General features: G+C 50.0%; 1 protein-coding gene across 11 annotated transcripts in view; it reads right to left on the reverse strand.

Annotated features, from left to right (window-relative positions):
• The window catches only part of EXD3 (exonuclease 3'-5' domain containing 3), a 301498-nt gene that overhangs the window by 86894 nt on the left and 193921 nt on the right, over window positions 1–20683 (reverse strand). Inside the window, exon 21 of one of the 11 annotated variants that reach the window (XM_074891174.1) lies at window positions 19400–19515. The exons of the other annotated variants lie outside the window; for them this stretch is intronic. Within the exon in view, the coding sequence (XP_074747275.1) occupies window positions 19498–19515 (18 nt within the window). The 3' untranslated portion in view covers window positions 19400–19497. Of the gene's footprint in view, window positions 1–19399; window positions 19516–20683 lie in introns of those variants that run through there. 11 annotated transcript variants of the gene reach the window in all.

A 20683-nucleotide genomic window follows, 5' to 3' on the forward strand; every position in this document is an offset into this window, starting at 1 on the left:
AACTGGGTGACGGCGGGGGCAATGGGGCCGTGCCAGGGTGCTGCACGCTCTGCACCACCAAACGTGGTCTCCTGTGCCTCTGGGCTCTCTGGGCACTTCCACCATTGTCACATTTACCTTCAGCTCCCCTCCAAGCTTTGCAAGAGCCTTCCAAAACCCGCCTTGGCCAGACAGAGCTCAGACTGGGCAAGGTTTGTAGCCCTAGCCAGCACAAGTCAGCACAGCTCACCTGGCAAAGCAAGTGATGCTTCAAACCCGTGTTCAGTGACCAGCACACAGCTTGCAAAGGGTTTTCTGGAGCACATCTGAGCAGCAAAGATTTTTCTTATTACCTTCTGGAAATAACCTTGGTTATGGTCTTGCCTATGAACATGCCTGTTTCTTAAGGGTATGTCTGAGCTTCAGAAAGGGTGTCTGAACGAGGATGTAGTAAAAAGAGGCATCCTTCAGGTTTCACAGTGATGTTTCCCTGCCAAGTGGTTCCAGCTGCTGCATCCTGAACTGAAACTACGCTGTTACCATCCCCCATCATGATCACCTGGAAATTAATCAACTTCACAAATAATTGTCAGGGGATGCCCTAGGGACAGATATCGGGCCCCAAACAGGGCAGGAGTTCTCTGAGAATCAAAAAAGCAATGCCAAGGCAATATATGACTTACAAAAAGTGCAGCAAGATCTGCTAGGGGTTAAGGTCTGTCATTACTGACAGCTCTGCAGCGGCAAGGCCTTCAGCTTCAGCAGCTTCAGCTTCAGCCAGGTCAGCTCCTTGACCATATTCTCAAGATAGAAGATACAACCTGCTTCTGAGCCAACACTGTGTTCACCTACCACGCTCTGCAGACGGACCTGCAAGAAAATACTGAAGATTTCACCCGTTTCTAATGAGAATGGTTTCACAGAGATGTTCCTAACTGGCTTTGAGACAGCCATGTCAGGCTCTGCCAGCCGAGGCCGTGGCAGCAGCAGACGTGGTTCGTTTCTCACTCAGTGTCACAGAGTGGAGGCAAGGCGGGCAGGGAGGGCAGGGCAGGCAGGGCTCCCTGGGCACGCTGTGTCTCCTGGCCTGGGGGCTGTCCCTGTCCCGAGGGTGGCCACTGGGCTCCACTTGCCCATGGACACAGAAGTGCCTGTGAATGGGGACCCAGGGTCCGGGGAGCAGCAATCAGGGAAGGAAGCACCAGGCTCGGGACGCTTGCAGATGAGGCAGGAAGGGATTACACATATCCCACTGATCCGAACACGCATCCCCCTCGAACAAAGCCGTTCCTGCCTCTCTGTGCAGCCGGGGCTGGGAACGGGCTCCCAGCTGCTCTGGGAACGCCGCGGATCACTTTCCTTTCCCACTGTCAGCACCTGCTTAGAGGTTACTTCCTATGACCTTCAGGGTAACCCCGTATCATGGTTTTACTGCCCTGAGAAAGAGATGGGGATGATAAACCAGGGCGAAAACGAGGAGCCCCTTCCATCCCCCTTGCGACCCCTCCAGCCCCAGCGGACGCGTGGCCTTTCCGAGTGCCTGGGGTCTGTGCCGTGGAGCCGAGTCCCCTGAGGGCAGCCTGCGTGCACTCTCTCCCATCAAGCTAGAGACCAAGGCAGGAATAATATGAACATATATTTTTAGCAGCAGCAAATTATTTCTCTTACAGAAGGAATATTTCCATGCTGGGCTTTTTCCCTTCCCTTATCACAGGCTGTATATTTAGAGCGTGAGAACTCTACCTCTCACAAACAAACGCTGCCAGGCCCCCGTGCTCAGCAAGGGATCCGCTTCTGGCCTCTCTGACGTGCCCCTTTTTCGGACAAAACCCCCATCTTCGCTCCACAAGTGGGAACTGTCAAAGGGAGAGCTGAGTTTGGGACATTATGTGGAAAGGAAGGGAAAACGCACTCCAGAGAGTTATCAACCAGCACATTTGTTAAATCGTGGCTGAGCTGTAGGAAACCCGGGGCAGACCCCGAACCCTGTCACAGTGACAAGCGGCTCCTCCGGCGCGGCAGCGCAGGCTTCACCGCTTCCCCTCTGGCTGCAGGTGCAAGCAGGGATCTCAAGGGACCCCTGGAACGGCCGGGGACATCCCCAAGGCCATCTGGCTGCTAAAACACATTGTACTTGCCAGCAGACAGTCTCACCCAAAGAGTGGCTTTACAGCTTGTGCTGCACAAAGCTCATGAATGAAAGGCCGTGGGTACTTAAACCCCCTTCCCACCGTGTATGCAAGTGCCAGGTTAATGCAGTGGGGGGTCAAACTACCGTAGCCTCTTGTTTTCACTCTGCCTTCCCATCCCTCTTGCACGCTGGGGGCTGTGCAGCCCTGCCCTACCTCCTGCCTGCCTCCTGCCTCCCTGCCCGCCTGGCCACTGCTGGGAGCTGCTCTCTGGCAGGGAAGCCGCAGCCAGCCGGGCAGCCCGGATTGCAGCTACGGAGGCTTCTCATTCCTAGAGAGGAGGCTGATTTCACAGGCCGACCGTGGCAAACATCTCTGCAATTTTTGCAGTTTGTCATGGATGAGTCGTTAGGAACCGCTGGATCCTCGTGCCCTGCTCCGCGAGGGAGCAAGACAGTGCGATTCCTCCTGGCTGATGAGGCCCAAACACTCTCCGCGGCCCCTCTAACGCAAATTTAACGCATTTCAAACAAAAATGCATCAAATGCCACATTTCCACACCGAACATGGGGATTTCATGGTCTGGGTGACTTTCATGACATCAAGATTGATACGGACTCTTAATCATAGGTAACAGTTGCTGGAGGAAGTCCCAGGGCGAGGGCTTGGTGTCTCAGATGCCCGTCTGCATTTGCTCCTCTTGGCTCTGCTCTGTTTATTTTCCCCACACCTCTGCACAGGGCAGCCGCCCTCCCACCGAGAATGAAATGTCAAGTCATCGGGCTTTTTGCAAATCATAGCACCGTGCCTTTTGACCTACACCAAGATAACTACAACAGCAGCATGGGAACGGAAACAAATTTGACTGGTTAAATACTCATAATTTGTGGTCAGAGGCAGTGTCGTGTAGGCAAAGCTTGCAGCGAGTGGCTTAGATGTTCAGGAGCTCCCTCAGTGGTCCATGCACAGCTATTTCAGAGGAGAAGTGATGCACAACAAGAAAGGGCGGGTTTTACCCACAGTCAGATGTCCAAGCTCTCACCACCAGCCTGTGCCGCTGCCAATGCAACACCCCGATGCCCATCCTGTACGGAGTGGGCAGGCAGCCGGCACTGCCGGCTGGGAGCGTGGCGGTGGGCAAGTGAGGCTCAGGCTGTCTGTGAATCCTGTCTCGCACATGAAATTTGGAAGATTTACACATCCCCACCTGTAAACTTCTTTTCCTACTCTGGCCAGTGCATACCTGGACGTTCAGGAAAAGAATGGCTTCTCTTGGCATGTTAGCGTTCCCATTCTTAATCCACTTGATCTGAATTTCCACCAATTAACAGGGATTTTCCCAGCCATGAGTTATACCAGCACAATCAGAAACAGCTGCAAATGTGTCACCTCTAAACTCAGATCCTGACCCCGCATGTCCTTGATGCCTGGTCTGTCTCCAGAGGACGTTCCAGCTGCCTGCAGACTCCATGGGGGCAGGATGGGCAGGGCTCTGGCCTGCCCCATGCATCACCACAGTTCTCAAATCAGTCTCCTACCAGCTTTTTTATTTCTGTTAATGGTCTATGGGTGCAGCTGAGAAAGCATTAGAGGAGTTTCCACACTTGGCAGATGGGCTGGGGCTGCGGCAAGGCTCACAGTCTATCCCACTACTGACCTGGAAGAGGGGAAGAGCGACTAGAGACAGCACAACCAGTCTGTGACCTACAGTAAGGACATCAAGACTTCATTCAGCCACCTCTAAGTGTTAACACGGGCTCAGTTCTCAAGAGACCACACCGACTCCTCTCCAGTTTTCCTCTCAGTAATTGGATCATTGCTCTCAGAGGCACTGACCACAGGAGGTGGGCTGGAGCCCTTTCCCTAACCCGGTTCCATCAGATATCCTGATTTCCATCAGCTCTACACCCACAGCAGAGCTCCCCTCGCCATGTACTGATGGCCTGAGGCACCTCTGATCCCTTTGCCTGGGGAGGCTGCTTGAAGAGCTGAGTCTCACCTCGCCTACCCACCCAGTGCCTCCCCTGAGCCAAAACACTGTGGGTGGAGGGGACCAACAGCTCACAGTGCAAACCTCCCAACCCCTAAGAGAGGAGGAGGACGAAGGAAGCTCCCACCTCTGAGCTGGGACAAGCCTTCCTCGGTCACATTCTCCACTCTCCCCCGCTGGCAGCAGGCAGAAAGGCTGGCGCAGCCCGGGCCCAGGAGATGCTCTGCGTGAAGCTGGCCACGCACTGCAGGGCCTGAAAAGGCAGAGCCCGGATGCAGGAGGTGGCATCCCACTTCAGCTGACTCCAGCTCCTTCCCCAGAAAGAGCTCAAACTTCTGACCTGGCTTGTGCACAGACTCAGGCATTTCTGGAGCGATGACAGATGGGTCTGGGGGCTCGGGGGAGCTCTGCACACAGTGATCAGAGCAAACAGGCTGTAGTGGTGACCAGAGGGTTTGTCAGGAGGTCCAGGACTTGTCTCCTGGAGGGAGAGGTCTCCATCAGCCCCACAAGCCACCCGGCGTGGCGAGCCAGTCCCTGGTGCAGCCCTCCGGGAGAGGGTCAGCAGGCGGGAGGAAAATCGAGGAGCAAAGGACAGCTCTCTGCCAAGACTTGTTTCTCCCATGCATGGGGCCAAGATCGGTTGCAATGATATCAGACCCACGTACTGTTTCAAGTTGGCTCGTCTCTGCAGGACACAAACTCTCTGGCACAGAGCTGCGCTGCGCGAGCCTGAGCCCAGAAGCTGAGCTGCACCATGTGAACCACGACGAGTGGAAATGAAATCCCATTGAAATCGGAGCACATTCGACACAGTGTGCAGAGCACAGCCGTCCTAGAGCCAAGCTGGCAACGGGGAGAACAAGCACTGGTGTCTCTCACCTGCTCACCAACGCACAGAAAACACTGCTCTGTGGCTCTTCCTGCACAGGAGAGGCCCCAGCTCTCAGGGGAGCCCACAAAACGCAGGACAGGCAGAGATGGGCACTGCCTGCTGCTGAAATCCTGAGGTTAACCAGGGAAAGCAGGAGGCTGCAAAGCTGGAAAGCATTTGCACATGTTTCTCATGACCTGGATTTCCAAGAAAAGTGGTTTGGTGAGGACCAACAGGCTAAAACTCAAACCTTGGGTTCATCCCGGCAGATGGATCTGTATTATTTGGGCTCCATATAAGCAGTGAGTGGCCTGGGTTGGGCCAGCTGGCAGGACTGTGGGTGCAGGACTGGTGGGTGGCAGAGCAGCCCAGGGCCAGGCAGGGATTTCAGGAGCCAAGGAACCCAACTACTGTTGGCTGAATAGCTTAGTCCAGAAAAATACTTCAAATGGGGAGGGTGGAGGGAGAAGCAAGAAGTAACAGCCAAAAAATGGAAGGGAAAGCAGATGCATGTTTGGGGCAGTATTTGAATTGAAAACCCAGACAGTGGGAGTGTGAAAATGAGATTTCCAGACAGACGCCTTCCCTTCTGTGTGACCAGATGACTGGCTACAGGAACAAACCATCTGACACTGGGAGATGCACGTCCACACGCATCTCTCAACGGGTATTTCCAAAATTGCTTTCTGCCCAATCCCTGCATGAAGGGAGGGTCCTTTCCACTGGTACTGCTCTTCCCTTGTTATCTTCTTATTGTGGTGTTATCACTCCAAGTACATTTTAGGCCCTTGGGAAGACAATCCCTGGGCACTTGCTCCAAGAGCCAGGAGCAATGGCAAGTTTTCCCAGAGGGGCCATGCCCCTGTGCTGCTGTGGTCACTACTGAGAGGGACGAAAGCAAGAGACCTGAAACACCCATCAGAATCACTCAGAGGTTAAACCTGAAGGTTGGGGTGAAGATTTCACCCACTGAAAAATAAAGGGAATGTTTTGCACCGTGCCCATTGCTCGAACCACCCAACTCCCTTGTGCAGGCAGAGCTGGAGTTAAAATTCTTGGTGTGAAGGAAAGAAGAGCCCAACCCATCCTGCCACCACTGGCAGTGAGCTCTGTCACCCACTGAGGCTGGGGCAGGAGCAGGCTGGGTGCAGCGCTGGGTGAGCAGGGTGAGGGGAGAGCTACTGTGCGGCCATCTCGAGGCTCAGCGACGCAGCTGCAGCCCGACAGCTGCAACAGAAACCATCTGCCCGCACGCTGGGCTGGACAAGGGGGAGGAGAGCAGGAAGGATTTCCAGGATGAGAGGGCTGAGAGGGAAGCAGGGTCTCCCATGAGACGGAGGGAGCTGAGCCTGGTGAAGGTCTTCCCACAACAACCACTGAGGCAGGGCTTGGGTTACCCCATGGCAGAGAATGGGGAGGTAGGAAGGAGGGCTCGAGTCCTCTGTGAAGAGAGTTAAGAAAGGATCAAGACAGAGAAATGAAGGTGTTAACATAAAAGAAACAGTCCCTGTAAAAACAGTCCCCAGCAGGTCTTTGGTGGTACCTTCTGCCACCCAGCCTGCAGGGAGCCTCTCACAGAAGGCAGGGAAAAGCTTAATTAAACCTAAAAGCTGGGTTCAGAAGCACCTCTGGGTTTGCATGGATCTGGGGTTCGTTCACAGACTGCATAATTGCTCCACATACAGACGATCTGTTGTTTCACCTGTCCTACCACGGCAGTAGTTTGATGGATGAATTTAAGGGTCATATCCAGAGTTTCACTCCGGGTTCTCCTTGCCGCACCAGTAGATCCTCGCTGACATGCAAGTTAGGAAAATCCCATGCAGTCTTCAGCACATGAGACTTCATGGGGAAGGCCACTGAGGGACTATTGTCTTTCTGAAAGGATGAGAAACTCATTACCGCCACAGATGGCCCAGCTCTTCCAGGCCTCTTGCCTAAAATGCCAGTCCAGCAAAGGCCACCAGTTTTATAAGATTACAGCTACTCCAAGTTTATGGGGTTACATAAAACATTTATGGTGGGTGCATTAGTAACACAGTGGCCTATATTTATGGCTGGTGCATGCCCGCTGCAAAGCAGGGGTGACCCCAAGGCTTAGCTGGAGCCCATGTGCTAGTATTTGGATCACTTCCATTGGCATTGACAGCTGGGCTCCGAGGAGCGGCCAAGGGCAGCTCAGATGTCATCTCTCTGCTCCAGCACCCACCCACGGGCTGTGGCAATGCGCCGAGGGCCCCAGCCAGCCCAGCACCAGCGAGCGTGAAGGGCTGGTCCCAACTAGGACAGCCCACCCTGTCTGTGCTTCACGGTAGCTGGTGGGAGGTGAGACCTCGGAGCCGGCACCGCTGTGGCTTTCCAAGCTCTCTCCTCCTCACCGCTGCGCCCAGCACCACGCTTCTGGCCTCCATCACCCTGCACTGCAATGGGCCTCCTTTATGCAGAAGCAAAATTAAAGGGTTGGATGGGTAAGGAGAGACATTTCAGAAGGCAAGGACCAGCCTGCACATCTGGGAGTGGGGAGGCGGCAGCAGCAGGAGCCTGCTTAGGCCAGCAAGTCCTGAGCATGGTGGGGCTGGGTGTCTGCACAGCCCCCCTCCACTCAGGAAGAAGGAAAAACAACAGGAAGAGAAGAGAACTCACTGCTCAGACAAAAGATAAACAGACCAGCTAGATAGTGAAGCCAGAAGTTGCTAATTAACCTCAAATTGCTTTGGAAAGGGCTCCAAGCGGAGCGTTCCCTTCTGAAACGTGAGCAGGCAGAGCTGTCCCAAAACATCTGCTGCCGCGGCCCCGCTTTGCCTGCCCGCGCTGCTGCCCTGGCTCCCACGGTAGTTTTTCTCTCAGCAAGCCCTGAGCTGTCCTGGGTGTGAAAGCAGGAGCAAGCAACCCAAAAAGAAGCTGCACCTTGCTCTTCACTCAGCCTAAACCCCTGGGTTCAAGTCCCCATCCCTGGATGTGTTTAAGGGCCGTTTGGATGAGCTGTTGGGGGATGTGGGGTAGGGGAGAACTTTGTAGAGTCGGGCTGAGGGTTGGACTCGATGATCCCAAGGGTCTTTTCCAACCTGAATGATTCTGTGATTCTGTGATGGGCTGGAGCCCTTGATGCCTCCCACCCTCTCCCTGCACTCCCACTGGCACCATGACGAGTGCCCGCAGAAGACGTGTGCTCGTGGAATGAGCTGCGTGTGTCCCACCAGAGCTCGGAGCAGCAACACACCCTGAGCAAAACTCCTGTGCCACAGCATCGCTAAACCCTGCAGGAGTTCAGTTAATAAATAAAGCCCTTGCCCCTGCTGAGCATATTTCATATGCCACACGATAAGGAGATTTACAGAAGGGGGCTGAAGCACAGTTCCCTCAGGCTAAGGAAACAAATGAGAGAGAAAAATTAAACTGATTGCTCAAATCAAAGGGCCAGTCAGGAACAATCTGGGCTCCTTAGAGCAGGAAATGACACTCAGCTGAGCATCTGTGTATATGTCAGGACGGATTAGGAGCCTGTCAGGAGCTTGACATCAGCTTTACAAGATGATTATGTGCGAGAGGGCTCTGGTGGGGCTCTGGACACCAGAAGCACCACTACAAGTACTGCAGCCCCAGAGCATCTGCCACGGTCTTGCAATACAATATTTCTTCTCTCTCTACCGAATGGCCTTGAAAAATGATGCCAGGCTGACATGTCGAATTTGGCTGAAAACCAGGGCAGGTTTTCAAGCACAGAATCTGGTGAAGTGTGGGGATGGGAGACCCCTGCTCTGCCCATGAGGTGCCAGGCCGCCTCTGTTCCTGCCAGATCCAGCTGTGTTTGAAGGGCCAGGGGTAATTCCCATCCTGCGTTAGTCAAGAAGAGGTTTTGGCACTAGCTTTAATGGAAATAGGCCTGGCTCTTACACTTCCCTAGTCTGGTGGTTTAGATGTGCAAACACATTCTGTGTTGTCCCAGTATTTTTGGATTAGGAAGGGCTACAAATAAAGCCTTAATCAACAGATGGGTACCCCAGCCCTCACTTTTCACCATGCAGAGATACTGGGCTGTAGGAACACTTTTGGATCCAGAAATGCTACTATGGGGTTCCCTGTGCTGCTATCATAGAGGCTCCTGAATCTCTAGTGTTCAACCAGGTGACTTGCAACTGTAGGAGAGCAACAGTGACACAGAGCTCAGCTCAGGGTGCAGAGCAGCCCCAGGATCCAGAGCTCAGCTCAGGGCGCAGAGCAGCCCCGGGATCCAGAGCTCAGTTCAGGGCGCAGAGCAGCCCCAGGATCCAGAGCTCAGTTCAGGGCGCAGAGCAGCCCCAGGATCCAGAGCTCAGTTCAGGGCGCAGAGCAGCCCCAGGATCCAGAGCTCAGCTCAGGGCGCAGAGCAGCCCCAGTATCCAGAGCTCAGTTCAGGGCACAGAGCAGCCCCGGGATCCAGAGCTCAGTTCAGGGCGCAGAGCAGCCCTGGGATCCAGAGCTCAGCTCAGGGCGCAGAGCAGCCCCGGGATCCAGAGCTCAGCTCAGGGTGCAGAGCAGCCCCAGGATCCAGAGCTCAGCTCAGGGCGCAGAGCAGCCCCGGGATCCAGAGCTCAGTTCAGGGCACAGAGCAGCCCCGGGATCCAGAGCTCAGCTCAGGGCGCGGAGCAGCCCCAGGATCCAGAGCTCAGCTCAGGGCGCAGAGCAGCCCCAGTATCCAGAGCTCAGTTCAGGGCACAGAGCAGCCCCGGGATCCAGAGCTCAGTTCAGGGCGCAGAGCAGCCCTGGGATCCAGAGCACAGCCAAGGCAGGTGGCCTCTGCCCGACTGCCCCGGAGTGCTGCCGGCAATACGCTGGCGATGCCACCTTCCCACCAGACATGCCATCCCTGCCCCGGGGAGCGCAGCCAGCGCAGAGCCATCCCCTTACACCACGCTGTGTCAGCTCTCCGTGTGTGAGCCACGGGGAGCCCACGCCTCGGGATGGCCATGGGGACTATGCGGAGGAGGGCTGTGCTGCCACCCATCCCGCTGGCACTCGTACAGCTGGGCCAGCACTGTTGGCAGCCTCATTTTTTGGAGCACCTGATGACAAGAAGCAGCACAGAGGGCAAAGAGCAACGCAGACCTGTCATGGGCACATGGGCAGCAACCCTGAAACACACAGAGAATGCTGGTTAATCTAAAGGTTTTGCTTTTCATCTGTTCAGACTCTGAACACAAATCTTGATTTTTTGCCCCGAAAGCAAAAGCTTTTCCCTGCAAAAATGTTTGGTCATAAAACTCTACAGCACATCAGTGCAAGGGATTACTTTTACCATTCGGCACTGGATTTTCTTTTCAACATCATAACATTTGTGGTGGGGGCTGAATACTGCCTGCAAAAATAGTATAGCTGTCTTAACCCCTGATTTTCTTTGCAGAAGAAAGGAGTCTTATAAAGTTCAACCCAGCTGCTTTCCACTGCTGTGATCTCACTTCATGGTGTCTCACAGATGCTGCCCTTCCATTTTCTTTGTGGATTCCCTGGAAACTCCCAAATTCTTGTCTATAAACACATTTTGAGAGCAAGTAAGTCCACATTATGGTAACAGGCTAATGCTTTCAGCTTCTGGGCTTAAATCCTGCTGGCTGAGCTCTTCTCTGCTCACACTTGAGCAGTGCAGCAGAAGTCTAACAGCAGGAAAACCCTCACTGTGAAATGACACTTGGGCGCTGAGCCTCAGCAAATCCTTAAGAGTTGTGGTGGACTCGCAAGTAGTTTGTTTTATTGCAGAGTAAAATCCCTCTTAACAAACACTTTTTCTGAAATGGGTAAGAACATATGAACTCATTTCAGTGCAGGGTCAGGCACGTGGACCTTCTTACCAGAGTAAAGGTCCCTCTTACCTACCTCTTACCTGAACATCTCAAAGCATTGAGTGGGTCACAGAGACTCTCCCAAAAGCTGGTGTAGAGAGACAGGGACCTGCAACAGGTCACTCAGAACCCCATGTGCCTCAGGACTGGTGGAAGTGGCCCTCGAGACATCTGTGTCTCTTCCAAGAGCTTATACCAGCTGCCTACTTGTTAGGAATCCAAAGTCTGGGGACGTGAATGTCACCACAAGGATCCTGGAGCTGCCACTCAATGTCAAAGGGAGCCTCTGTGCTGACTTCAAAGGAACCTGAGATGAGCCCCAAGAGAGAAACATTTCATCTAAGCACTCACAGCCCTTTTCTATATTCAGATCAAACTAATATCAATTCTGTACCAACTCCAGGGACCCCCAGAGGTCCCTTTGAACCTCAGTTGTTGAAGGATTTAAAATAATTTTCCTCTTTTACTTGTTAAAGCCTTTTGGGGAAATACACTGAGCTCATCATCATCAATAAACCAGGCAAATATTTTACACTTTTATGTGGGCTGAGCTATGTTGCTGGGGTGGGGTATCCTGCTGGGATGGCTACGAGCTGGAAGAGCTGCGCTTGGCCCTGGCTCGCAGCTCCACCAGGAACCATGGCTGGAACGGCCTCTGCAAGGTCAATATGGGCCCTTCGTCTCGTTTGCTCTTGCACAATCCTGAAATATCTGTTGTGACTTTGGGAGCATAAAACAAAACAAAAATCTAAAGTGGCAGTTTAGACAAGGACAGTAAAGTGATAGATAATGGAAAAATTATGAAACTCTGGAGAGGTAATAGATGTGGGAAACTGGATGTGCCACCTGTGAAACAAGGCTTGGACATTTATGGTGACCACTGAGCTATCAGCATGAAAGGACCATGACTGAACACCCTAACTATTCTGATTAACATCATTAATTTATAAGCTATCAAAAGCCCATCAGATTTTAAATGCTCTAAAAGTACTTTAAAGCTTTCTAAGATGGTGTAAACACTCCCCACAAAATACCCATCTGTGCCAACCTGCTCTCTCCTATCCCTGCAGCTGAGACCAGTACGCCCAATTTGCCTCTCCCATTGAGGAGATCACACTCAGAAACCCATTCTCAACAATTGAGTTGCAGACAAATGAATTTAAGGATTTACTGAGGCAGGTTTGTAAAAGCTTCCCTGCCTCTTTCTCCTGGGGTATACTGCAACACTGGTGAAACATCCAGCATTTGATAAACTTGCAATTAAAAAAAACAGCACTAAGAAAGTAAGAAAGCATCCCAATATATGTCATCAAGCAGTAATTGATTGTGCAGTCTATGGATGAACGATTTGGGTATCTGACAAACAAGGAAGAGAAAAGTTTGGATGTGAATAGTCCCACTGGCTGAGAACATTCTCACGCCTGAGCAGGGATGGGAACAAGACTCAGTATGGCTCATAACTGCAATCACTGCTTCTCTCGCTAAACCTCACTTCATTTTCTTTTATTTAGAAAAATAACTAAGAAATGATAGCAAGCAAACAAAGCAAACAAACAATGCTTGTCTTAGAAAAATCACAGTGGCATGATAAAGTGAGATAAGAAATGGTGGAAAGTTATTGTATTAACGTTGACGAGAGCCCAAACGCGTTACGCGGCAAGAAAAACAAATGTCTCCCTCTCAGATGGAAGAAAATGTTTCTTCTCAGTTGGAGAAAGAAAAACACAAAGCGGCTCAACTGCATCCCTGAAATTGTGCAATTTACTTTGCATATTTGGCAGCAAAAGTAGAAGAAGCAGTTTATAATCCAGGGTTTTCACGCAAATGACAGGTTCTTGGTTCTCGAAGGAGTATTTAATTTTGGTATGCTTTTTTAATTAACATTCTAATAGTAAGTTAGAATTAAAGGAATACCATCAACTTAAAGCTCACATAGCTGATTGAGCACTTTTAATGACTAGTGTCACAGCAATCCCTCGACTGACTGTAATTGAAGCAGATCAGAAAACCAGCGCTTTCCTGGGTAGTTTGGGGTTTATACGTATAATTGGAGCATTTTCTGCACAGCCAATCTCTCTGCATACCTTCACCGGGCAGTTCCCCCCTTCAAGTAGCAACAGGGGACAAGACTTGAAGAGGACCAGGTAACAATCCATCCAAAAGCTGTGGATGGGCCAGGGCTGCATGCAATAGCTGGGGTTTGGTTTTCTTTAACCATTTTATTATAAAGATGAGAATAGCTGTACATGTCGTTGTTTTTAAAAGTTGATCTTAACTGCATTAAGGTGGAAATGATGTATAAAATAACCTGTAAACTCCTTTTTCTGTCCCAAGAGTTGGTTCTGTGTTTGAAGATACAGAACAGCTGGTGTGAAACAAATCTAGAGAGACTGAAAAAGGCACTACCTGCCTGCAAAACCACTTCAAAATTGGTGAGAATCTCCCAAAGAAAGTAATTTTTTCAGAAAGCAGACGCACCTGGCAGTTCCCCAGGCAGCTATCGGGGCAGGAAAGGGAACCAACTTTGCTGCCTCTGGAAAGGAAGGAAAAAAAAACCAACCACAAGGGAAGTGAAACTGTGACAATTTTTAAGTCCTAAAGACAGAGTCCTATGACTGGGCACAGTCCTGTGTCACATGAAAGGTGTGGGAAAATGCTGAAGCATTGGTTACACTCGCATTTCTAGCTTCAAAAATAGACTGGGAACCAAACCATTACTTCACAACTGTGGCAGCTCCCACGTGCAGCGCTGCCAGGAGGGTCTGCCCAAGCTCAGCCATCCTCCCGCACGCCTGCCCAGCGCACCACAACGTTCATTCTGCTCTTGTGCTGAACGGCCCTGATTACACACAGACTTAAAACCCAGGCCTAAGCGCTTGCCTGGAATTATAAGTGAATTTAGGCTTGGAGTTAAACCTTGAAGACATCCCAGTGAGTAAGGCATTTTCCGATTATGTCATCCAGCGTATCCAATCGCTGCACTGCCTTTATAAACTAAACGAAACCGCACACAAATTACACTGACACTAAGAACAACATTTAACAGAGCTGCCCTTTCCAATGCTATCCAGGTTTATTCTGTTTACAACTCTGTTTACTGCCCTGATCTCCCCGAATTACCCAGTCTCTAACATGAGATGTAAACAGGCAGAAATTTTGCTACTGATTCCGAGGACAAGATTATTTTTTTTATGAGTTCTTAAGGGGATAATAAGAACAAAACATTTATTTTTCAGAATTGGCTGGGCTGCTGGTGCTGCGTGCACCCCATCAGAGAACATCCAAAATGCCTCGAAAGGTCTTGCGCAGCTCAGTGTCACAGCTCAGCACACTGCGTCTGGCTGAGGCTCACAGCTTCCCTGCCTTGGGAAGACACAGGTTTCTAACTCATGTAAAGCTTCTTCCTCCACGGCTGAAGTTTGCTGATGTCCCACCTGAACGGAGCCTGCCAGAGCATCAAGCACAGCCTGGAGAGATGCAGGAGCCTGTGGTGTTGCTCCTTGACGCTTCCTTGCACAGCTCTTGCTCCTGGTGGCACCTGGCTTTGTCTCCCCTCCCACGGAGCCGATGGCTCTGCGACAAGTGTGGGAGACACAACCGCTTGTACCAAAAAAGTGCTGCACCGGTGCCAGGCCAGGCACATGCTGCAGTGAGTGGTCAGTCATCTCCAAAGAAAAGATGGGAAACCTCCAGAAAATATAACAAACATCACAACTACCTGCACAAACTAGATGGGCTGCTCAGCCCCTGGGCTCACTGCCAAAACACCAAGGAGGCACAAGAAACCTTCTGAGAAATCCCAGTTTCGTGCTGTGGTGGAGTGGAAGGGGAGGGAATCCCGCTGGCTCATCAAGCAGCGACTGCCTGTTGCACTCTCGCTGTCCCACTCCCTGCAGGGCTGTCCCTTGCAGGGTGGCCACATGTCTGGGCAAGAGCAGCTCCTCTCGCCCGCCGTTCTGCTAGTGGTGGCTGGTCCTCAACACCGGTTTAATGCTATATAGGCTTGTCAGCCCTGCGGAGATTTTACCCTGCCCTGCAGTTACAGTAGCAAGAGCTGTACGGCACTTGAGGAGCAAAAGGAGAAAGACCATCCCCAAAACCTGACGTGCATACATCCCCGTTCCCATCTGCCCATGGGCCACCCTGGCCACGGGTGCAGGAGAGATGCTCTCCACACACTCCACACCCCCATCAACGTAACATGCTGTGACTGGGTGTCACTGCAGCAAGTGGGGGGACTGCAACACTTATACCTTGTCACAGGGCCACAGTTTGCACTGACACCCATGCTCGCAGTGGACTGAAAGTGGAGGGGGACCTAAAAGATAGCAAGACCATCCAAAAATGTATGCAAAAAATAATGAGAAAATATAAAACCAGATGCAGTCATCAGTTCCAGATACCTGCCACGCAGTTTAGTTACTCAGCATTACAGCAGGGTCATATCCAACGTCCCCAGGCTGCTTCTACATGAGCAAAGTGACAAGGAAAAAGGGAATAATGAAGAAACTATCATTGGCTCTGCCTCCAAGGGTACTCCTGAAGGCCCAGATCCATGTCAGTCCTTGTCCCTTTTTTTTTGTCAGCTCAGGGTGTTCTTCCACCCAGCCCAGCACACACTGCTCCCACTTTCTGCTGACACAGCTCTTTGTTGACTGATGCGGTAAAGCAATTCAGTGAACTTGTTTGTGTTGCATGTAACCCTGCAAAAAGACAAATTATTTGTGCTCCATGTCTTTTTTTAAAAATCTTTTATTTGCATGCTTTAAGCAGCTAAATGTAGTTTGCCTTTTTTCCATTGCCTCAGCTGCCTGGTGGCAGTGAGCACCTGCTCATTAAACACCATTTTCAAGCTAGGTTTTTAAAAGTGATTTTGAAAAATAAGATTCTTTAAAAGCTCCAAAAAAGGCAACAGCATTTCCTCTTCAGAAGAGCACAGTAATAACTGAAAAGGTGACTCCTACTAGAGGAGCACAGGCAACACTGACGCTAAATGCAACCACCTAGGAACTCAAACAACAGCTGAATGGGAAACGCACAGCAAAGACCAGGCTCTCAATGGCCTCAGACTGTCCATCCTTGTGACTGCAGCCAGTGTGACTTCGCAGGTATTTTTAAACTGCATCTGAAAGCTGATGCTTCCTGTGACAGATGAGTTCGTAGCCAGACAGCTCAAGGCTGGCCACCAGCAAGCGCTCAGGTTCTGGTAGCCCACAGAGGTCAACGTCCTTTTGCTTCCCTCTGTCTATAAGGGAAGAGCATGAGGAAGGATGCACATACTGATATCGTCTGAAACCCGACGACCCAAAAAGAGGTCAGAGCCCCACGGGGACTGAACAGATGGAGGCTGGTGAGCACAGACAGTATTAGACAGCTCTGCATTGTGCTTTCATCATTTCATCATTTTAGGCTTTATCCTGCTGCTGCTGCTGCTTACAGTGGCAAGGGTCTGGGTGATGTGAAGAGGAACAAGTGTCCTTCCCAGACCGACAACCTCCATCCCTTGAGGCTGCAGGCTCCCAGAGCTCAGGAGATGGATTCTGTATTTCTCCTGCCTCTTTGTGGTTCGCATGTAAGAGACGGATCCACAGGTTGAGAGTTACCTTATTCCGTCATCTCCATCTCTGGATCTTGCCTTCCCTAGATATCCAAGCTCTGAGCCGAGCACTGCGTGATGTTTAACACATGGGTATTCAAAATAAGGAAGGGTGATGAACAGTGGGTAATTTTTTTTCCAGTGATCTCATCACTATGGTTAAAAAGGGGAACTCAGATAAGCTTTGTGGTCTAATACATAGAAATACCTATATTCCTTAGAAACAGAGTTTTGAAACTCATATGCAATGGCACACATAATTTACATGTAAAGATGCCATGACTTGTTGCTCAAATCAGGTCTCTGCATTCAGAAATTCTTTGCTAATCTGGATGTCTGCCCAAGCATGTATTCAAATTCCTAGTGCGTGTTTGCACTTGTTACGGTAACTACATGTAGGAATTGGGCACACCTTGTTTGTACATCTTTACCCAGACAGTTGCATATTTGGCATGACCGTGCAGTCCAGAGAGCATTCATGAATGAATTAAACCACTTGACAGAATCAAATGCTTGGGGAAACGACAAGCAAGAAGTAGCTTTGCTACAAATATCACTTAACATTAAAAATACAGAGGATTGACATCCTCCAGCCTTGCCTCAGCACGCGCTGTTTAGCCTCTTCCCCCCAAGGATACTAAACGGACTCCTGTCACTCCAGAGCTGCCAACACACAGAACCTGCAGCACAGGAGTTAACTGGGAAACTCTGCATGCATTGACCTAAACTGGCCTAATTTATTCTAGTATCATAACTCTAAAAGCTAACTATTGCCATAATTACTTCCATGTATCTATCTCATTCCAACAGGCTGCTCCTCCTCTCAGTCAGTAGTCCCCAGAGTCACTCATTGAAACTCCAGATCATTTAATTTCAAAACCAATTACAGGTAATTACAACCATCCCCTTTATTGGATGCACAGGAATGTTCTGTAATTCATGTCCACTGATGGCTTTGGACTTTCTAAGAGGAAAAAGTTCCATCAAGACAGATTTGCTTCTTTTTTTCCCCTCTTTTATCTAGGGAAAACACCTAACATGAACACAGCATCTTCAGTTCTGAGTGCAGGCAAATTCAGAGTTTATTTCCAGCTTCACATCAGATGAAAGGCTGGGGATGTTTCAGTCACTGATAGTGAAACTTTCTGTGGTGATGCAGCAAAGATGGTTTAAGAGCTGTCGGTGCAACAGAATGAGCACAGTTTGTGTCTCAACTGGCTCGACAGAGATCAGTAGATTTGTTCCTTACCTCACTGCAGCCAGCAGCAAGACTGATGTGACCTCAGGCAGAGCAGGATTTTTCACAAAATACTTCTATCTTAAGAAGTCAGACCCACGTAGCTCACTCTCCTAAGCACCACAGCTCACACCGAGCTCATCTGCATCCCCCAAACCTTGGTGGCTCTGGGCTTTCCCCACAGCCCTGGTTCAGAGACCTACTGGGATTCAAACCTGATGAATTCAGCCCAAACAGTTCAGATTTTCAAAAGCACCCAGGAAAGCCTTATGACCCAGTGAGAGCTGACTTACATCCACTGCCCTAAGGTTTGCTGCCTTGCAAAATCATGCCCTTGTTTCAGAAGGCAGCCTCCTTCCAAAAGAGAGGCTCGATCTGGGCCAGTGCCAGGGATGGAGATGGGACGTGCTGTTGCCATGATGGTGGTTACCAGCTTCTCACCTGCAGAAAGGCAGTTCGCCTTGGAAAGGGAAAGAGAAGCATCGCTGGCAAGAGCGAGAGCAGGGCCTTAGGCAGCGGGTTTCTGGGCAGCTATTCCCGCCGCAGCATCAGCATACCCTACCTGTGAGACCTCTGGGTAATTGTATATTGGCCTAGCACGGGTACAGCAGCACTTTGAGCTTTCTCTGGGTGTGCAGGCACTTTTATTACTTGGGGGCAAATGTCTGTGGATTATTTAATTCAAATTATCAAATACACCTCGCACAGTATTTTACATCATTCCCCATGTGAAACCTCTTGCTCTGCAATTTGGCAATTACTGGCAGACAGCTTCTGGGAAACAGATTTTAAACTCAGGCTAAAAACCAAGGTAATCTGTATTAGTTCTGAAATTAAAGCTTTTCTATCCAGGAAGCCAGATTTTTTTTTCACCCTGGTTGTACACTAGCACAGCAGTGTAAATACAGTGTAAACCTGTGCTATGGAGCCCTCCGTACCTTCAGCTGGAAGAGCGTAAGTCCAGTGTTTGTATATACAGGCAATTTGATTTTTCTATGTAAAACAGAGTACTACTGTCACATGCCTTAGCTTTCATGCAGATTTTTTTCTGAATGTTTTGCAGTCCTCTTTCCTATTTTGATAAAAGAAAGTTACTTTCAAAAGTAAAGGCTTATAATTTCTGGTGATCTAAACAGATGTGACTTGACAAAGGGGTCTATTGTAGGGCCATGTTAGTGCTTTATTTTTTAACGATGAAGGCTTTGGTTGTTTGTTATGGTGAGAAATAGTTTCCCCTCCAGATAGCCCCTTGAGAAATTCATGAGAGAAAATCCAGACTGTGAAAAGCATGGCTTGTGAGGAATTTGAAACAACATGACAAGGGAAGCAAATCATCGTGAAAATCCTATTACAGAAAGCCTGGGCTCATGACCACCTCCAGTCCCAAGTTCATCCTCCCTGACCCCAGGTGAGCTGTGTTGCTGTCATCTGTGCGCTGACTGTCCCCAGGAACCAGAAACATCATTCAGCCTTTCTACCCTTCTGCTGTCTGGAGACCCGCAAGGCGAGGCTCCCGCTGCGTCTGCTGCTGAACCTACACAGCAGATGATGGTCCCAAGCCAAATACAAAACAACACTTGGATGAGTGAAACCATGGGTCAAGGTAAAGAGGGAAGAACTGGCAACACAACTGACTGCTGTTGCGCAACGCCAGCTAATCAGACACAGATACAGATGCAAGCCGCCCCTGAACACTTCAGAGAAGTTTACATTTCAGCTGGGTTTTGCAGCTGGACGGTGATGGCTTCGCATGCAAAGCTGATTTCTCCAGGGTACAGCTCCAGAGAGGGGTAACCAGTGCAGTGCCTCTGAAAAACTCCAGTTTCTGATCCATTTTCAGGTTTCCCTTCCTCCCAGGCTTCTCTCCATGCACATGTTAAAGTGCTCTGCTATACTGTAATTGAAATATAGTTCTATAAGTTTCAGTTCTCATTTAAGGCTTCATTTTTTAAGATAGCAGAATAGCTTGGGTTCATGTCAGAACAGTTTTAAGGCCTCCAGCATCAAAAATAATCTGTCATAAATCTAAAAATACCAGCTTTTCAGAGAGGAGATGTGAGATGCCAAGAGATTTCACACACACAAACAATTGAGAGACTGAGCTTCAAGTTCAATTTGCATTTTTTCCACGGTTACCTAACACTGGACCCAGCAATCTGATCCAAATCACCTTGAGATTTTTCCCTAATGCTCCCCCCAAAGTATGGTCTCAGCATCCCTCAGCAGAGCACACGTTTCCTTGCCTGCTGCAGGCGGTTATTACAACGGCAGGGTCTCCGCCACACCGCGCTCAACGCTCTGGCTTTTGCGCAGCACTTTGCCAGAGCTGACCTGCAGCTGGGTCTCGCTACCACTCTGCACCAGGAGAGATGTTCTCCACACACAGCACAATGAATCCACAAAACTGCCAGCGTGCAGGAAATTGGCCAATTATCCAGCACTGACTTTTAGCAGAAATCATACAAAGGGGTCTTTATGGATGAGAAGATTGCAGGAAAGGAAGGAGAGAGGCGAAGATCAGGGGAAACGAACGGCGTGGTGAACTACGATAAGTATTTATGACCATCCTCTGAAAGATTGTTCTCAGTCCATCTCACAACTAGTGACTGAATGTCAGGATTATTTAGGAGAACTTGTTAAAATAAGCAAAAAAATAGTTGGTGGATAAAACTGACAATGCCTCTAAATCACAGCAAGAAATACTGTCAGCAGCTTTGCTTAGTGTAAGGACTTGCATCCTTCCCAGCTGTGCTGCTCCTGCACACCATGGCAGCCACGGGAAGGGATGAGGGCAGAAGCTTGTCTTACTCACCAACGGTCCTGTAGGACCACTGGCAAACTCTTCATGGTCCGTCAAACCTCAGCACACAGATTAAAACTGGAGCAAGATGTGTCAAAATATTAAGAAAGGGATGGAGAAGGAGGTTGAGTCTCTGCAGCTAGCAAAGATACCCTGGCTCTAACGCAGACAGACCCTAATTACGCTGCTGCTTGGCTAAAATAATTATCAGAAAATATCCATTGAAAAATTCCTTTTTCTGTCCGATATTGTAAACACAAGT

This window comes from Strix uralensis, chromosome 21 (assembly GCF_047716275.1).
Source record: "Strix uralensis isolate ZFMK-TIS-50842 chromosome 21, bStrUra1, whole genome shotgun sequence".
Taxonomy (NCBI): domain Eukaryota; kingdom Metazoa; phylum Chordata; class Aves; order Strigiformes; family Strigidae; genus Strix; species Strix uralensis.